The sequence below is a fragment of the Danio rerio genome, chromosome 7 (genome assembly GCF_049306965.1).
Source record: "Danio rerio strain Tuebingen ecotype United States chromosome 7, GRCz12tu, whole genome shotgun sequence".
Lineage (NCBI taxonomy): Eukaryota > Metazoa > Chordata > Actinopteri > Cypriniformes > Danionidae > Danio > Danio rerio.
In genome coordinates, this window is record NC_133182.1 from 60053973 (window position 1) to 60071036 (window position 17064).

General features: G+C 39.4%; 1 protein-coding gene across 2 annotated transcripts in view; it reads right to left on the reverse strand.

Annotated features, from left to right (window-relative positions):
• The window catches only part of LOC110439952 (transmembrane protein 236-like), a 766382-nt gene that overhangs the window by 726764 nt on the left and 22554 nt on the right, over positions 1-17064 (reverse strand). The window contains exon 3 of one of the 2 annotated variants that reach the window (XM_073907388.1): positions 12688-12811. The exons of the other annotated variant lie outside the window; for it this stretch is intronic. Coding sequence (XP_073763489.1) covers positions 12688-12811 — 124 coding nt within the window. The remainder of the gene's footprint in view (positions 1-12687; positions 12812-17064) is intronic. 2 annotated transcript variants of the gene reach the window in all.

Sequence of the window (17064 nt, forward strand, 5' to 3'; positions counted from 1 at the left end):
CAGTGAATATCAACATAAAAGCAGAGTGCATTGCTTTTTTCTTGTCAAAAAAATAAATAAAAAAAAGGCTATGTAACATGCCTCACATTTTCAAAACTGAAAAGCATGTTTGTTATGATTGGGACGATTAAGAAAAATAATTTTTAGAGAGAGTGATAAAAATAACAAACTGATAAAGAAGGGGTCATTCTAAGATGAACAGGCAAACCATCCCACAATTAAGGACCCATCACCAAAAAGACTTGGCCCCTCTGTTTTAGACTCAAATAAGGAATTTTTTAAACTGCTATGAGAGTTATAGGGACACAGTAGATAGACAAGTATTGACAAATTTGATTTGCTTTTATTTCATTACAAGAACAGTAAAGCAAGAAACTTTTGGGTTAAAAATAACATATAAAACCTGGGATTTTTACAAAAATAAATCAAGAAATAACCTGTAATGTAAATAACACATTTTTAAAAATGAAATATTCAATAGTCAGTTATAGATTAACATGAAAAAAACAACCTTCGCTTTTGTTGCTGATAATGCTATATTTATATATTTAACATCACAATCTTGTAAACAAAAGCAACACCAAATCCTTATATTTAATTTTTAGTCTCATTGTCAATCATTGATGCAAAAACTCTAAAGAACGGTACATTCTAAGTTTAATTTTTTTTTTTATTATTGTTTATATATGAACTGTAGTGTGTAATCCCAGTATTTCTGTGCTATTTTATATTTTGTAACTAAAGAATTACAATAGTTTGGCTGAAAAGACTAAATATTGAATCTCTTTCTTGATCAAATGCAGATTTATATGCACTACACTGAAGGGAAGGAATTATAGTCATATGCAAATCCCATTCATTTATAAGTGTTCTTTCTCTTTTAGTTGTAATGTTCTTAGAGGAATGAATAGAAGCACACAACTAAGTGAATCAGTGCAGGAACCTTTTCTTAGTTTGACATTATCTACAACAGCAGTAGACTTGGCTAAACTGCACCGGAGCCTGCACGCAAAAACTATTTGGATCATTGTTTTATGAGTTCACACTCAGAGATATTTGACTGAATAGAATATACATATTTGGTGTGATATCTGGGGAAAGGGATCTGAGCTCAAAAAGACACCCTTTGCAAATTACAGCAGAACAGCAAAAAGACTTGAAAATTTGAAGAGGTGCTGTACTGCGTTGGGAATGAGAGAGAAATGGCTCTGGCAGGAATGGACACTGCCGTGGCAGTGATGTAATGTAGATGCAGCTCCTGTGGGAGCGGTTAATGCTTGGCAGTAATGAAATGCATATGTGGCCTCCTGTAGGAACTGTCACTGCTGATGCAGTAATTCACCAATGATTCAAATTTTATTTGGACTCCTATGGGAATCATCACTGCTGTGGCAGTAGTGATCTGCAATGGATGGATGGATAAATGAATGGATGCAATGGATGGATAAATGAGTTCTGACAACAGTGGCTACTGCTTCAGCAGTAAGTATGGATGATACATCAGTAGTGAAATGTAAATATGGAAGTGTATGCAATGTATATGTAGATTCATGCAAGAGTGGGATCTAGCAAGATCTATTATGCTATAAATCAAAGACCTAGCGTGATCTATGATGATTCAATGGGTATTTGGGCTCCTGGAAGCAGTCACTGAAATGGCAGTGATCTACAATGATTCAATAAACTTTGCCTCAAGGATCAGTTTTAGGCCCTTTACTGTTTACAATTTACATGCTACCTCTGGGAGACATTATTAGAAGACATGGGATCAGCTTTCACTGCTATGCAGATGATACTCAATTATATATTTCAACTAAACCTGACGAGACGTCTGAACTTTCTAAACTAACTGAGTGTATCAAAGACATCAAAGACTGGATGACCAACAATTTTCTTCTCTTAAACTCCGACAAAACAGAATTATTACTTATTGGGCCTAAATCTTTCACACAGCAGATCTCGCAACTCAATTTACAATTAGAGGGATACAAAGTTAGCTTTAGCTCTACTATAAAAGATCTGGGTGTCATATTAGACAGCAATCTAACTTTTAAAAACCATATATCCCATGTCACAAAAACTGCCTTCTTTCATCTGAGAAATATCGCTAAATTACGAAATATGCTATCCATCTCAGATGCAGAAAAGCTAGTCCATGCTTTTATGACTTCGAGACTGGATTACTGTAATGCTCTATTTGCTGGCTGCCCAGCATCCTCTATTAACAAACTTCAATTAGTACAAAATGCAGCAGCCAGAGTTCTGACCAGGTCCAGAAAATATGATCATATAACCCCAATTTTATCCTCCCTACACTGGCTGCCTGTTAAGTTTCGTATTGAATTTAAAATATTACTTCTCACCTATAAAGCTCTAAATAATCTAGCTCCTGTTTATCTAACCAACCTTCTGTCTCGCTACAAACCAACTCGCTCTTTAAGATCTCAAAATTCAGGGCTTCTGGTAGTACCTAGAATAGCAAAATCAAGTAAAGGAGGTCGAGCCTTCTCTTTCATGGCTCCTACACTCTGGAATAGCCTTCCTGATAACGTCCGAGGCTCAGACACACTCTCCCAGTTCAAAACTAGATTAAAAACCTATCTGTTTAGTAAAGCATACACTCAATGCATCACCTAGCGGGTTCCACACTGGCTTCTGCATCTTGCTTATATACACAATGAACAGCAGCTACGCTAATTATTTTCTTTATTCTCTATTTTCACCTGGGGATACTCATCCCGAGGTCCTCAGATTATGCGGAGTCACTGATTTTATCCAAGACCAGCGACGTGATGATCCCAAGGATTCCATATCCGGGACCAGGCCATATCCTGAGCTGCTGCTGCGCTGATGGTCGTGGGGAGTGGAGAACATGAGTCTGATTCCAACGACGCTCCAGGGACAGACGAGTCTTCATTGAGGCCATCTTCCTGCCTAAACCACGGCGAATGAAGCTCTGCACAAGACTTTTGGCCAGCGGAGAAATTAAAATGGTCGTGCCCAACTGAGTCTGGATCTCTCAAGGTTTTTTTTCTTCACTCCCATCAGGTGAAGTTTTTTTCCCTCTCCGCTGTCGCCACTGCCTCGCATGGTTCAGGATTGGTAGAGCTACGCATCGATGAATTGGCTCTTCAGTGTTTGAACTCTCAGTAATGATTAAATCACACTGAACTGAGCTAAACTGAACTGAACTGAACTTAAACACTAAAACCTGAACCACACTGTTCCAGTTACTGAACCACACTGTTCCAGTTACTATGACCATTTATGTGAAGCTGCTTTGACACAATCTACATTGTAAAAGCGCTATACAAATAAAGCTGAATTGAATTGAATACTGAAGGAGCCATCACTACTGTGGCAGTGATCTACAGTGATGTGGTATTGATTTATAATAATTCAAAGTATATGTGGACACCTGTGGGAGCTGTCACTGCTGTGGCAGTAGTCTACAATGATTAAAATGTATAGGTACTCTGTACTCTGCCATCACTGCAGTGGCATTGGTCTACAACGAAACATGTTTATGTGGGCTGCATCTGTGACTGTTAGATTGACTGATAGAAATTAATAAGTTGATCAAATATGAACACAATAAACTTTGGCAATATCTGAATAATTTCTGTTTTTTAAGCCATTCTGTGTATTTAATAAATAAACTTCAACATTTGGCATAACAATGCCAAGCTCTTTTGTTTGATCAACCCGTGGGGGGGCTTGAAATGTGCTCTTTTGCATGCAAAAAGCAGCTGGAGGCAAACTGCGTGCAGCTAATCAAAGTAATGAGGGTTAAATGGAAAATTGTACATCCCTCCTTGCTTCAACATAATGAAAAAAAAACAGAGACTATTTGTGTTACAGTTGAGTTACATAACGTAAAAGCAAACTTTCTAAGTTTTCAGCAGACTCATGTTTCAGTTACAGTTCAGAAATATTGATGGCAGACACTTAACCTAATTTAACCTCAGTTTATTATTTTACAAAAATCAACATTAAGTTTTTATTATGGGTGCACATACAGTCTTTAAATATGTATAACACTTATCTGTATGACAAAATAGATGGAATGTTTTTAAGTTTCTTTTGCAAGTCTTTAAAAAAAGTTGGCTTGTAACACCCGTAATACAGAAGACCTTAGAGAGTTAAGGACCGAGGGTTAAGGGAATTTGGCCAGGACACCGGGGTTATACCTCTACTCTTTATGAAAGTGCTGTGGGATTTCAAATGGCCACAGAGAGTTAGGACCTCAGTTTAACCTCTCATTCAAAAGACAGTGCTCACTGATAGTGAGCACACTCTGTTGGCCTCACTAACACCTTTTCCATGGCATTTTAGAGTTGATTTTTGTGAAAGCACAGCCTGTAACCATGTGTGAAGGGTCTGAGGCAGCTGATGTTCCAAGTAGTACTTCTGTACCTTTTGAGTCTATGTTGTATTATTATTGAGATAAAAACGACTATTTCCTCTGTCCTTTAATTTACAACTGAGTTTGTAGCATGTATTTATTAATACTGAGTTTATCACGTATGGGGAATTTAATGGAGATTTTTTTAGGGCTGTATTTAGTGAATGTGAAACTTGGCATGCACCCAAATGCAGCTCCTAATTTGTCAGACTTTCAGAGTCATGCAGCACATCAGGAGGGGAGTGGAGGGTTAGGGGGATTTCATGCTGCTTGAACACAGTGTATGGCTGCTTTAACTCTATGGTTGTGTGGTTAATGCAGTGAATAATCAGTCAATCAGTCTTTTATACTACTCTACAACTTGTTTTGCAGATTATAATGTCCAAATTTTGCCAATGGATGTCCCAGCAGTTCATAACAAACACTATTTGCTGATGACTTTCTGATGTGCTCAGCTTGACACTACTTGTGCTCTTTCTTTTAGTTGTAATGTCTGTGGTGGCGTAAATAGTGACATACAATAAAGTGAATCAGTGCAGGAATTTTTATGTAGTTAAACATGGTCCACAACAGTAGAGGTTATGCTCTGAGCCCAGTGCTGATGGATTTTGTAAAACCATCCTTGATGGAGACTGTGATTATACCAAGCTAAAACATACTGTAAATTACAGAGAGCTAATCACTACACAATGATATAACAAAATCTGATAGACAATGATTAACTTACATTAAAAATATACAACAGCACTGTAATTTAACTAACTTTTCAATGATTAACACATAGTTAAAATTATGTGGGTGTTTGAAAACCTGATCTAACATCCCCTTCACTAAACTTTTGAAATGTTGCCATCAGGGTGTAAGTTTAAAATTCCTAGAGCCTGAAAAAATGCTTTTAAAAGTTGTTGTTCTAAATTAGATTATGTATGTATAAGGCTAGGATAGTTTTAAAAATTGGTGTAATTTTCTTAGTTTCTGCTGTTATTGTTTGTGGTATTATGTGTTATTTGTATGGTTTTGTTTATGTCAACAGTGTTATAAACAAATTTCCATTTTGCGACAAGCAGTGCAGGCAATAAAGTTTAAGCAAATAAACATAAGGCATCACATGAATGCCACACCATAAAAACAAATCTGGCTACATTCAAAGCAGAAGAACAGCAAAAAACTGAAAAAACAACCATATTAAATATTGATTTTGTAAATCAATCCAATCACTTGCACCAATGAGAAACGTTTTGTAAATGCTATAGATTGCTGATTGTTTTTCGTATCACCAATTTGAAAAGGTCGGAACAAAGGGTTATTCCCGCTATGTTTAAGTGAAAGTGTCATGTGTGGAAAGAGGGAAGGAATTGCATAAAAATAACAGTTTATTACATGCATAAAGACAGAAGAATTTTCCACACCGACAATGAAAATGCAGTGACATTTGTTAGATTGACAACTATGCCCAGAAATACAGTGCTTCTGAGAGTGGTTTTCCCTATCAGAATCCCACAGTGGTTAGATGTATGACAGTGCAGGTCCACTGCCCTAATGAGAAACGTATTGTAAATGCTATATCTGTTGACTATGTCAACAAGTACAATACATCCTTATGTTTTTTGTGAGGTGCTCAGTTCAAAAAAGTTCAAGCTAAGATGACAGAATGTGCTTTTTAGATAATATAAAAGTACATAATATAATTTAGAAATTTTAATATATAAAAGCAAACCCTTTACCATTTTAAATGACGTCATATTCCTATTTTATATACCCAAAAATTATGGAGTATTTTAGTTTAAAATGCTGAAGTCACAACTTGACATCACAGCCTGTTCAAAAATACATTCATAAATGAGAATACATTCACATAGTTAAAGTTAAATAGCTAGTTTAAAAGCAAGCATCCTAAGACATGCTCACACAGTAGCCTATAAGCTTCTACTATTAGCCTATTACTAGCCTTAATAAAATGCATCATTGACAGAATGAAGCACCAAGAACAATTTTGTGCAATCTGTTAAAACTACATTGTTTACCAGTGTCTTCTTTTCCACGTCAGGTCAGGGCTCAGATACATTCACTCAGTTTAAATCTAGCTTGTAGACATACACAATGCATGCAAAACTGTGTGCCCCATTACATCTCATTGACTACATACCATTAAATTTGCATAAATCTCACTTATTCACTTTCCTTCTCATTTGTCCCTGATTTATCTGGGGTCATCAAAGTGGAATAAACCGCAAATTACCCTGCCATATTTTATGCAACAGGTGCCCTTCCAGCAACATTCCAGCACTGAGAGTACACTAATTTGTAAACCCCCGGTGCTGGGAAACAACCATACACTCTCTCATTCCCACACACACTCAGTTTATCCATTTCAGCAATATTGCATATTTTTGGATTGTGGGGGAAACCAGAGCACCCTGAAGAAACCTACACAAACACGGGAAAAACATGCAAACCTAACAAAGAAATGCCACCTGATCCAGCTTGGACTCAAACTAACAGTGCTAACCACTGAGCCACCACCCCTTAAATAAATCTTTTGATTAAAACTATTATGAACAGCAACTACACTGATTCTCCCTTATTTGCTTATGTTTTATTTCAAATGATTCAGAAATTGTACAGTTGCAGATAAATCCAGAAAACCTGTGAATAGATTGTCCCAATGCTGCAAGACAAAACAAACTCTTGGTCAGTATACACAGTTATTTTCTCAATTATTGTAATAATCAGATCAGTTATATATACATATATATTACTACTTCAAAAAAGTCTTATTGTGTAATTGTGCTGATTAAAATATACAGCAGAGTCCACCCTATACACAATATTTTTCTCCTTTGGTTTTTGAATGTATTAAAGTGAACTTGCTGCTTTAAAACAAAATTACTTTGAAAAGCACTATACAAGTAAACTTTAATTAAATTAATTCAGTCAAGTGAATGAAGATGGAATGACAATGTCTTGGTTACGGGTGTAACCTTCGTTCCTTAAAGGAGGAAAGGTACAAAGAACAAAGATATTTATGCCTATTTGATCGACTAGAGTATTTGTTTAGATGCACCAATCACCAATTAGTTTTTTGTTTTCTTTTTAAAGAATACTATAGTTTAAGTTAACTTCTGAAAAGTGCATTTAATAGACACAAAAAAACTAGATTATTTAAGTATATTGCAGTATTACTGCAATACAACTGAAGTCCTACAATACAACCAACCGCAGTACAACTACTGCAATACAATTAAAGTACTACTACAGTACAAATGCAGAACAACTACTGCAATTCAACTGAATTACTACTACAGTATAACTGCAGTACAGTAACTACTGTACTTTTCCTGCTCTGTGGACAATGGTTTCCAAAGGAGGTTTCAGTAATTTTGCTGTAATGCTGAAGTACTAATACATTATATTGTATTGTTCTTTTCTGAAGTATAACTAACTGCAGAAATGCATCTACAATACTGCAATACATAACAAAACTAAAGTGCACTTTTAATACTTGTGCAATAAAGTATTTAACATGTATTGCAGTAGCAGTACTGCATTATAGTAGTTGTAGTGATTCAGTATCACTGCAGTAGTTGTACTGCATTATAGTAGTAGTATCACTTAAGTACTATTGCAGTAGTTGCACTGCAGCTGTACTGTTGTAGTAATTCAGTTGAATTGCAGTAGTTGTGCTGCCTTTGTACTGTAGTAGTACTTCAGTTGTTGTGCAGTATATGTACTGCAGTTGGTTGTATTGTAGTACTTCAGTTGTAATGCACTTTTTTCAATTTAACTAAAACTGCAGTATTCCTTTAAAAACTGCAGTATTCTTATTAAAAAAAAACTGCAGTAATTTTTTAAAAGTTTAAGCTAAGTCTAATGAGCTCCTCTCAAAGGTAGCCTTTTAAACTCCTAATTGTGCAGTGGCTACACCTGCAAGCACTGTGCTTGTCAATGTCATAGGCATTCCATAAGCCTGTTTATACAAATCAATGATAGGTGCTTCGAAGTGAATCCTTTAGTCAATCAACTTAACATAAACTTGTAGTGTTTGTCTGAGACGGAACTAATATTTACTCATTCTTACGTTATGCTGCTTCCATATGTTGTTTATTGTAAAGTGTTTTTACCTATTATTGTAAGGTGTTTTACCTGTAAAGTGTTTCCCCCTTCCCACCAACCCCCCCCCCAAAAGGGACGCCACCTGGCCACCTGGTTCCCTAAAGGGAACATCCAACAAGGTACAAGACAGACAAGAAACACCACAAGACAACAAAACAAGAAACATCAACAGACACATGACTGGGAGGTGAACAGGCAAGACGACATGAATGGGGGGAGGGAGGGAAGCCAAGCCAGACCCAAAACGACAAACAAGGGAGGGATGAGAGGGCAAGAAAAGGGAGGATCAGTCCAGGGTGGGACCGGAGGAACTGTCCAGGGTGGGTCCAGCGGGTCGGGAGACCCAGCAGGGAACCAGGGGGGAGCCAGGGGGTCCGTCCAGGGTGGAGGAAAGGAACACAAGGGAGGAGCAGGAGGGACGACCCACGGAGGGTCTATGAGGGGAAACAAGACCAGATGTCTGTGGGGGGCCGGCAGGGCAAGGAGCAGGGCTGGGGCCGGCAGGGCTAGACGTCTGGTTGGGGCCGGCAGGGAAAAGAGCAGGTCTGGGGCCGGCAGGGCAAGACATCTGGTTGGGGCCGGCAGGGAAAAGAGCCGGGCTGGGGCCGGCAGGGCAAGACGTCTGGTTGGGGCCGGCAGGGCAAGGAGCCGGGCTGGGGCCGGCAGGGCTAGACGTCTGGGTGGTGCCGGCAGGGAAAGACGTCTGGGTGGTGCCGGCAGGGAAAGACGTCTGGGTGGTGCCGGCAGGGCAAGGAGCCGGGCTGGGGCCGGCAGGGCAGGACGTCTGGTTGGGGCCGGCAGGGCAAGGAGCCAGGCTGGGGCCGGCTGGGCAAGGAGCCAGGCTGGGGCTGGCAGGGCTAGACGTCTGGGTGGTGCCGGCAGGGCAAGACGTCTGGGTGGTGCCGGCAGGGCAAGGAGCCGCACTGGGACCGGCACTGAGGTGCGCTCAGGGGCTGGAGCCGACACTGGAGGGCGCTCAGGGGCTGGAGCCGACACTGGAGGGCGCTCAGGGGCTGGAGCCGACACTGGAGGGCGCTCAGGGGCTGGAGCCGACACTGGAGGGCGGTGGAGGGTGCTCAGGGGCTGGAGCCGACACTGGAGGGCGCTCAGGGGCTGGAGCAACTCTCGCAGAAGAGGCCTTTCTCTTCCGCCTCTGCTTTTGGGTGCGGGTTAACCCTTGGGGGCTGGACATGGACCAGGAGATGGTGCTGGTGGTGGTGGTGAGAGGGGTCCATTCCCCCTCCAGGATCTCCCTCTCCATCCTCAGACAGGAATAGTCCACCACCTCCCAATACGTCCAATACGTCCATATCACCCAGCTCCTCCCAATCGAATGGCTCATCCAATCCAGCCAGAAAGATGTGGATGAGGGTGGTCTCACTGAACCCAAGCCCCCGCACTGCCTCGAGAAGATCTTCGGCGTAGATGCCAAGGGGCAATGGTTCTGCCTGTGAGACAGTCCTCTGGCTGGGGGTTGGTCGATGGGTCCTTCTTGCTGGGAGCAAGCTGGGCGCAGAAATAGTCCCATTTCCGCTGAGTCCTCTAATGTGGCCAGTTCGTACTGTCAGGGTTGGTGAGGGGAAAGGAGCGAGGACTCAAGTGCAGGAAAAATGGGAATTTATTAAATAATAAAAATAAAATAAAATGCAAAATAAACTACCCCGAGGGGGAAAACATTATCAAAACAAATACATTCACATACAAACAGGACTCGGCAGACTGGCAAGGATGAGGACTGGAAACACAACAGGACTAAACTTCAAACGATGAAATGTGATGACGAACTGGCACAGGACAGCAAATGTGAGGGGTTTATAAACTGTAGAAAATTAACAAAACATTTGAACACAATTAACTAATAATGGGTTAACAAGGAGGGTGGGACAAGACAATAGACGGGAGAGCGCATGACACAGATAGACAACACAAGCCATGCGCTCACATAACAGGACAAGAACATGCAGCCAATGAGAGAACTCATTAACCGCATGTTCATGACAACAAACACAACACTGAAGCACACGACAAAAGCACGTGACCACAATGTAAACACCGAGCCACGTGCTTTGACAAGAGACGCAAGACACGAGCACACGATAGATAAACACCTTACCGTGCGCTCACACATAAGCAACGCACATGCTTTCTCAGCGCCAACCAACAGAAACCAACTAGACGGAGGCGCCGAGAATAAAGCAGCGCGATGCTGACAGAACAAACAAACACTAGTTCAAGAGCGCGCGTCTGAGGAACGCAGCGCGCGGCCACATCAAGCGGCAGCGCGCACACTCCGCGTACACCCACGACGGCGCGCGCGCACACAGAGACAGAAACAGGACCAGACATGGGTAGTGTCAGAGCTCTGCCACTAAAATAAGAATTTACAAGACCAGAGTGGCAGAACCCTGACAAAAGCATCATTGGAGAAAAATAATGTTTTTTTTTATGTCTTAAAAGCACAATATGTAGGTTTTGCCACTGGAGCGTGCTAAATATGTTTAAGTGTTAAATTATGGTTTAGACACATTCACTTACACCACCAATGGAAATTAATCAGGCAGAAATCATACTCATGGATGAGGCAATAAATTACTTTGTTATACATTTTGTAATTTGATCATTTAAATTGACATTATTTGGCTCTAATAAATGTAATACTCATACAGGTCACATTACTTGTCAAGTTAAAATGTGTGGACAAAACAACAATTAGAAAAGTACATTTAAGCTAGATTAATATAAAATATCATAAAAGCATTCAAACAGTTGCTCTCCTGTCTAATAAAACATGCAACATCCATGTCTCTTTCAGGTCCGAGGATAAAGTTTAGGAAAATAGGGTTAGAACATGATCCAGGAACATATTTCCTGTGATTGGTCAGATCACCTGTCAGTCTAACTCCTGGCAGTGAATGGTGTACATGCAAACTCCATACAGAACTGTAAAACGACAGCACTACAATTGTCTATATGTTACAGTTTTTCTTGTTTGCTTTGATGTCAGCATCAACTGACACTCCACATTTTCAAAACATTAACAACACACAGGTCTAAACAGTGGCACTCATGGTCAAAATGACATATTTTGCTTGCAAAAGGCACTAACTGCCAAAACAATTAAAACATGCAACAAAAGCAAATTTGCCTTCAAACAACACAAATTGCAAACAAGTAAATGAGCTCTTTCAATCAAGTGTTACATAACAGACAACAAAATACTAAATACAGAACTCATTGTGAGGCAGTGCACCATTGCTTGACATTGTAGCCTATTGCCAGTGTTGTTTGTTGTCTTTCAATGTAGGCTGTGCCAATTTTTACTTTCTGCAAAAACTGGATCCAGAAAAAGAAATGCTTTGATTAAAATTTTATTGAATCTATGACATTTTTTCTAACTGCGAATGAAAATTGAAATACTGTAACAAAAAAAGAACCTAATTACTGTAAATACTGTAAATATTGCAGCAAACACATGTAAACCAAAATAAAGGTAAATCTTTAAGGAGTATAATACATAGCCAGTATTGACCTCCTCCATCCATGCTAGCAAAGATCAATATAGAACTTTTTAATGAGGTTTGCAGACTGCTTTCTAATTAAAGATTTGTGTGATTTGAGTGTCAAACCGTTGCTTTAAAGATTTCATACTAATCTTGATAGTTTCTAATAGTTAGGAATAGATGGTTTCTGTTTGGTTACCAAAGCTAAAACAATAGGGTTTGGACTGCTTGAATGACATCCTTGTTAACTGTTTTAAAAAATGTTGGGAAAAATGTGTCAATCCAATGAGTAAGGGTTTACACATTTGCAAGACATGTCTTCTGCTCTGCTGGGATACTGAGGAAAATTAAGTTTATCCTAGTTTCTTTAACCAGGTCAAAGCAAAAAAAAAAAAAAAAAAAACTGTAAATGAAAAAAAAATGATCCCCCTTTACAGTTTCAAAGTTATTTAGCATAAATTAGCACAAATTTGTACGACTGGGAATGTTTGAATTAGAGACTGCAATTTTACCATGGTTAATATTGTCACATTTCTGTTTGATAACTTTAAAAAATTCTACACACAGCCAAACAAGATTACATATTTGATGCTTGGCCCCTATAAGAATAGTTTTTTTTAAGTATTTTAAGTATTTATTTGATTTAAAAAGCAGTAAATCTTGTTTTACCTTGACCAGTAAGTCTGCAATGTCGGATTCTTTCCACTATATCAATGCAGATCAGGGAGAAAAGAACCAATGACACTGGCAGTTCAGCAAATGTGTCCAACCTCAGATTATGCCTAATCTGTACCTAAAGAAAGGAAGGAAAGGCGTAAGACTTCTGGGGTTTAACTGGAGTTTTAACCTAATTTAATGTCCAATTTTGTGTATGTGTATGTGTGTGTGTGTGTGTGTGTGTGTGTGTGTGTGTGTGTGTGTGTGTGTGTGTGTGTGTGTGTGTGTGTGTGTGTGTGTGTGTGTGTGTGTGTGTGTTTGAGTGTGTTTGAGTGTGTGTATGTGTGTGTACTGGTTTTGGTAGTTTACGAAGACAGTTTTTATATAATGACATGGGTATGACCTAATTGTACAGTGGTTTATGAGGATGCATGAAGTCTTTGCTTTTACAATGCATCAAAATTATACTTAACAAGGTCTTTTGGCATTCTTTGGATCAGTTTAGAGGCAGGGGTAGGGAGAGGTCATGTAATAAGCAGTTTTAACTGTATAAAATACTTTACAGCTATGTGTGTGTGTGTGTGTGTGTGTGTGTGTGTGTGTGTGTGTGTGTGTGTGTGTGTGTGTGTGTGTGTGTGTGTGTGTGTGTGTGTGTGTCCAAGAATGCTGGGAAAATAGACAATGCTTCATCTCGTGAAGCATTGAGTCACTGGATGATATCACTGGATGATATTTGTTTTGCAGCCCCTATACAAAGCAAACACATTTATTATTTATCCACACAGCTAAAACTTTATTAATTGTGTAGGGAAATTATGACTGTGACTGTAACTGTAGTAATAAGAGACTTGAAATTGTTATGGTTAAATTATCTAATAATAATGCAACTTTTATATTATACTGCCTGGTATGTTTCTACTCATTAGTTTCTAAAGTTGCAGATTATATTCACCTATACCTACTCAGGCATTCATTTAAAGTTTGTTTCGTGTAATCTTTGTTTTTAGTCTTATGTTCATTTTCTGCTTTTGTTTTAGACCACTAGACCACTTCGCTTGTCAGCCCAACTTCTCCTCAAACAAGAGGATTGCGCCTATAGATCTGGTTTACCTGTCACATCCTTTTGCACAATTTTACTATGTTGGGTACAAAATCTTGATAAAAAACTTAGTTGCCAAGGAAAGCTTCTGGGAATGGTTAAGAATAGTGTGAAGGGTTATTTCTGATGTGCTTAAAAGCCAGTATTTCAGTAAAGGTAAATACATTAAATAGGTGCATAAATAAAAGAACAACAAATAAATAGATAAATAATATATATTACATTCTTGGGTCTTGTTCCCAACTAATCAACACCAGCTGCAACTCATCAAAGCCACACAGAGAGAACTAGAACAGGAAAAGTATTTGTATAAGAGAGAGCAGTAACATTTCTCCCTTTCTTTTCTCCAGACAGCTGTTGGTGACTGATCGGCTTCCCAGACACTTCTCACAGGCACGGACCACCCCAATAGACAAGAGCACCCCTTCTGACCTTGCACTCATTCACCCCTGTTGTAAATGAACCCACCCTAAACTAGATTTGTCTTGTTTTATGATTCTTCACCCAGTTACATTGGTGGAGAATGCGGGCAAAAGAGTAAAGAATCACCCCCACTCATCATTGAACTATAAAAATTAAAAATAAAAGAATATTTTTCTTCCAGGCAAGTTCTACTTCCCTCTGCAGGATGGATGATCTTCTCCAGTGGCTCACTGAGGTCAGCATCCACCAGCAGCAAGTGACCAAGCATCTGGCTGCTCGTCAGGACCAGATGGAGCAAGAGCTATCCAGTGCCTGGCCAACAATCAGCGTGTTTCGCTACTTGTGCCTAAGCTCCTTGTGCCCAAGCTATTTTACCCCTGCCAAAGCTAACCCCTCATGATGACACTGAATTCTAGTTACAAATGTTGGAAACCACAGCTAAAAATGAAGAATGGAATGTTGATGACTGGCCGCAGGTCCTGCCCCCGATGTTGACTGGTGAGGCTCAGCGCACCTTCTTTTTTCTCCACGCTGGTCCAATTACAACCTATAAGGACCTTAAACAGGAAATCCTTGACCATATACTGTAGGACTGTCATCCAATTGTGTTGCCCATGAGTCTTTTGAGTGGACATATAATCTGCCAGCCTGCACCCAAAGCGGTGTGACGAGCATCCCAAGGAGCTATCAGCTTCATCTTGGAGAGGAACAAGGAACACCTAAGTCCCCTCATTTCCCACCAACTGCAACTCATCAAAGACCGGCCACATAGAGAGACCCAGAACAAGAGAAGCATTCAGATGAGACAGAGTAGTATTCTCCCTATATACAGTTCAAGTCAGAATTATTAGCCCTCCTGAATCATTAGCCTCCCTATTTATTTTTTTCCCCAATTCCTGTTTAATGGAGAGAAGATTGTTTCAACACATTTCTAAGCATAATAGTTTTAATAACTCATTTCTATTAACTGATTTATTTTATCTTTGCCATGATGACTAAATAATATTTGACTAGATGTTTTTTAAGACATTTCTATACAGCTTAAAGTGACATTTAAAGGCTTATCTAGGGTAATTAGGTTAACTAGGCAGGATTGGCTAATTAGGCAAGTTATTGTATAATGATGGTTTGTTCTGTAGACTATCAAAAATATATATATAGCTTAAAGGAGCTATTAATTTCGTCCCTAATATAGCTGTTAAAAAAATGCTTTTATTTTAGCCGAAATAAAACAAGTAAGACTTTCTCCAGAAGAAAAAATATTATCAGACATACTGAGAAAATTTTCTTGCTCTGGTAAACATCATTTGGGAAATATATTTTTAAAAAAAGGTAATTTCAAAGGGGGGGCTAATAATTCTGACCAACTGTATATGACCTAATGAACCTAGTTAAGGGGCGAAGCAGTGGCGCAGTAGGTAGTGCTGTTGCCTCACAGCGCTGGGTCGCTGGTTCGACCCTCGGCTCAGTTGGTGTTTTTGTGTGGAGTTTGCATGTCCTCCCTGCGTTTGCATGGGTTTCCTCTGGGTGCTTCGGTTTCCCCACAGTCCAAAGATATGTGGTAAAGGTGAATTGGGTAGGCTAAATTGTCCGTAGTATATGTGTGTGTGTGTGTGTGTGGATGTTTCCCATAGATGGGTTGCAGCTGGAAGGGCATCTGCTGCGTAAAAACGTGCTGGATAAGTTGGCGGTTCATTCCGCTGTGGTTGCCCTGGATTAATAAAGGGACTATGCTGACAAGTGAATGAATAAATGAATGAACCTAGTTAGGCTCTTAAATGTCACTTTAAGCAGTAGAAGTGTCTTGAAAATTATCTAGTGAAATATTATTTTATGCCATCATGGCAAAGATAAAAGAAATCAGTCATTAAAAATTAGTTATTAAAACTATTATGCTTAGAAATGTGTTGAAACAATCTTCTCTCCATTAAACAGAAATTGGGGAAAAATAAAACAGCGAGGATGTCTTAATTCTGTCTTAAACTGTGTGTGTATATATATATATATATATATATATATATATATATATATATATATATATATATATATATATATATATATATATATATATATATATATATCAAGCACCACTTTGTCTGGTCATTTAGAACTGGCTCTGGGGGTTAAACCATCATGATATCAGAGAACCAATTGATTTGACTACTTTGACCAATAATTTGTGCGCAGATGTTCAGAAACTCTGTACAAAATGTGGTGAATTATTTAATCACCTGGCGATGCGGTGGCGCAGCAGGTAATGCTGTCACCTCACAGCAAGAAGGTCATTGGTTCGAGCCTCGGCTGGGTCAGTTGGCATTTCTGTGTGAAGTTTACGTGGGTTTTCCTCCGGGTGCTCTGGTTTCCCCCACAGTCCAAAGACATGCAGTACAGGTGAATTGGGTGAGCTAAATTGTCTTTAGTGTATGAGTGTGAATGAGTGTGTATGGATGTTTCCAAGAGATGGGTTGCTGGCGAATAAATTGGCGGTTCATTCCGCTGTGGCTACCCTGACATTTGCAATACATTAGTTAAATGAAAACTACTCTTAAGAACAGTATTCTTCTTGTAACATTTGATGTAAAATAGTTACAAACTCACAAGATATTTCACCATGTGAAATTATCAAGCAGTCTGTCACTGATTTACGCGAGTATGGTATGGGGCAAATTTAGGGCTATGGGGGGAGAGCTGTTGGCAATTAGACAGATAGCGAATGACTCAGCAGCTAATTCTGCATGGAATGGAGGCTCAAGGCCAACTAGGCACTCTGCACCGATCACACCAGAGATAAGAAAACTGATTGTAGGAGATTCAATAATCAGGAATTTTAGGAGCAGAGCTGGAATGTCATACTGCTTCCCTCAAGC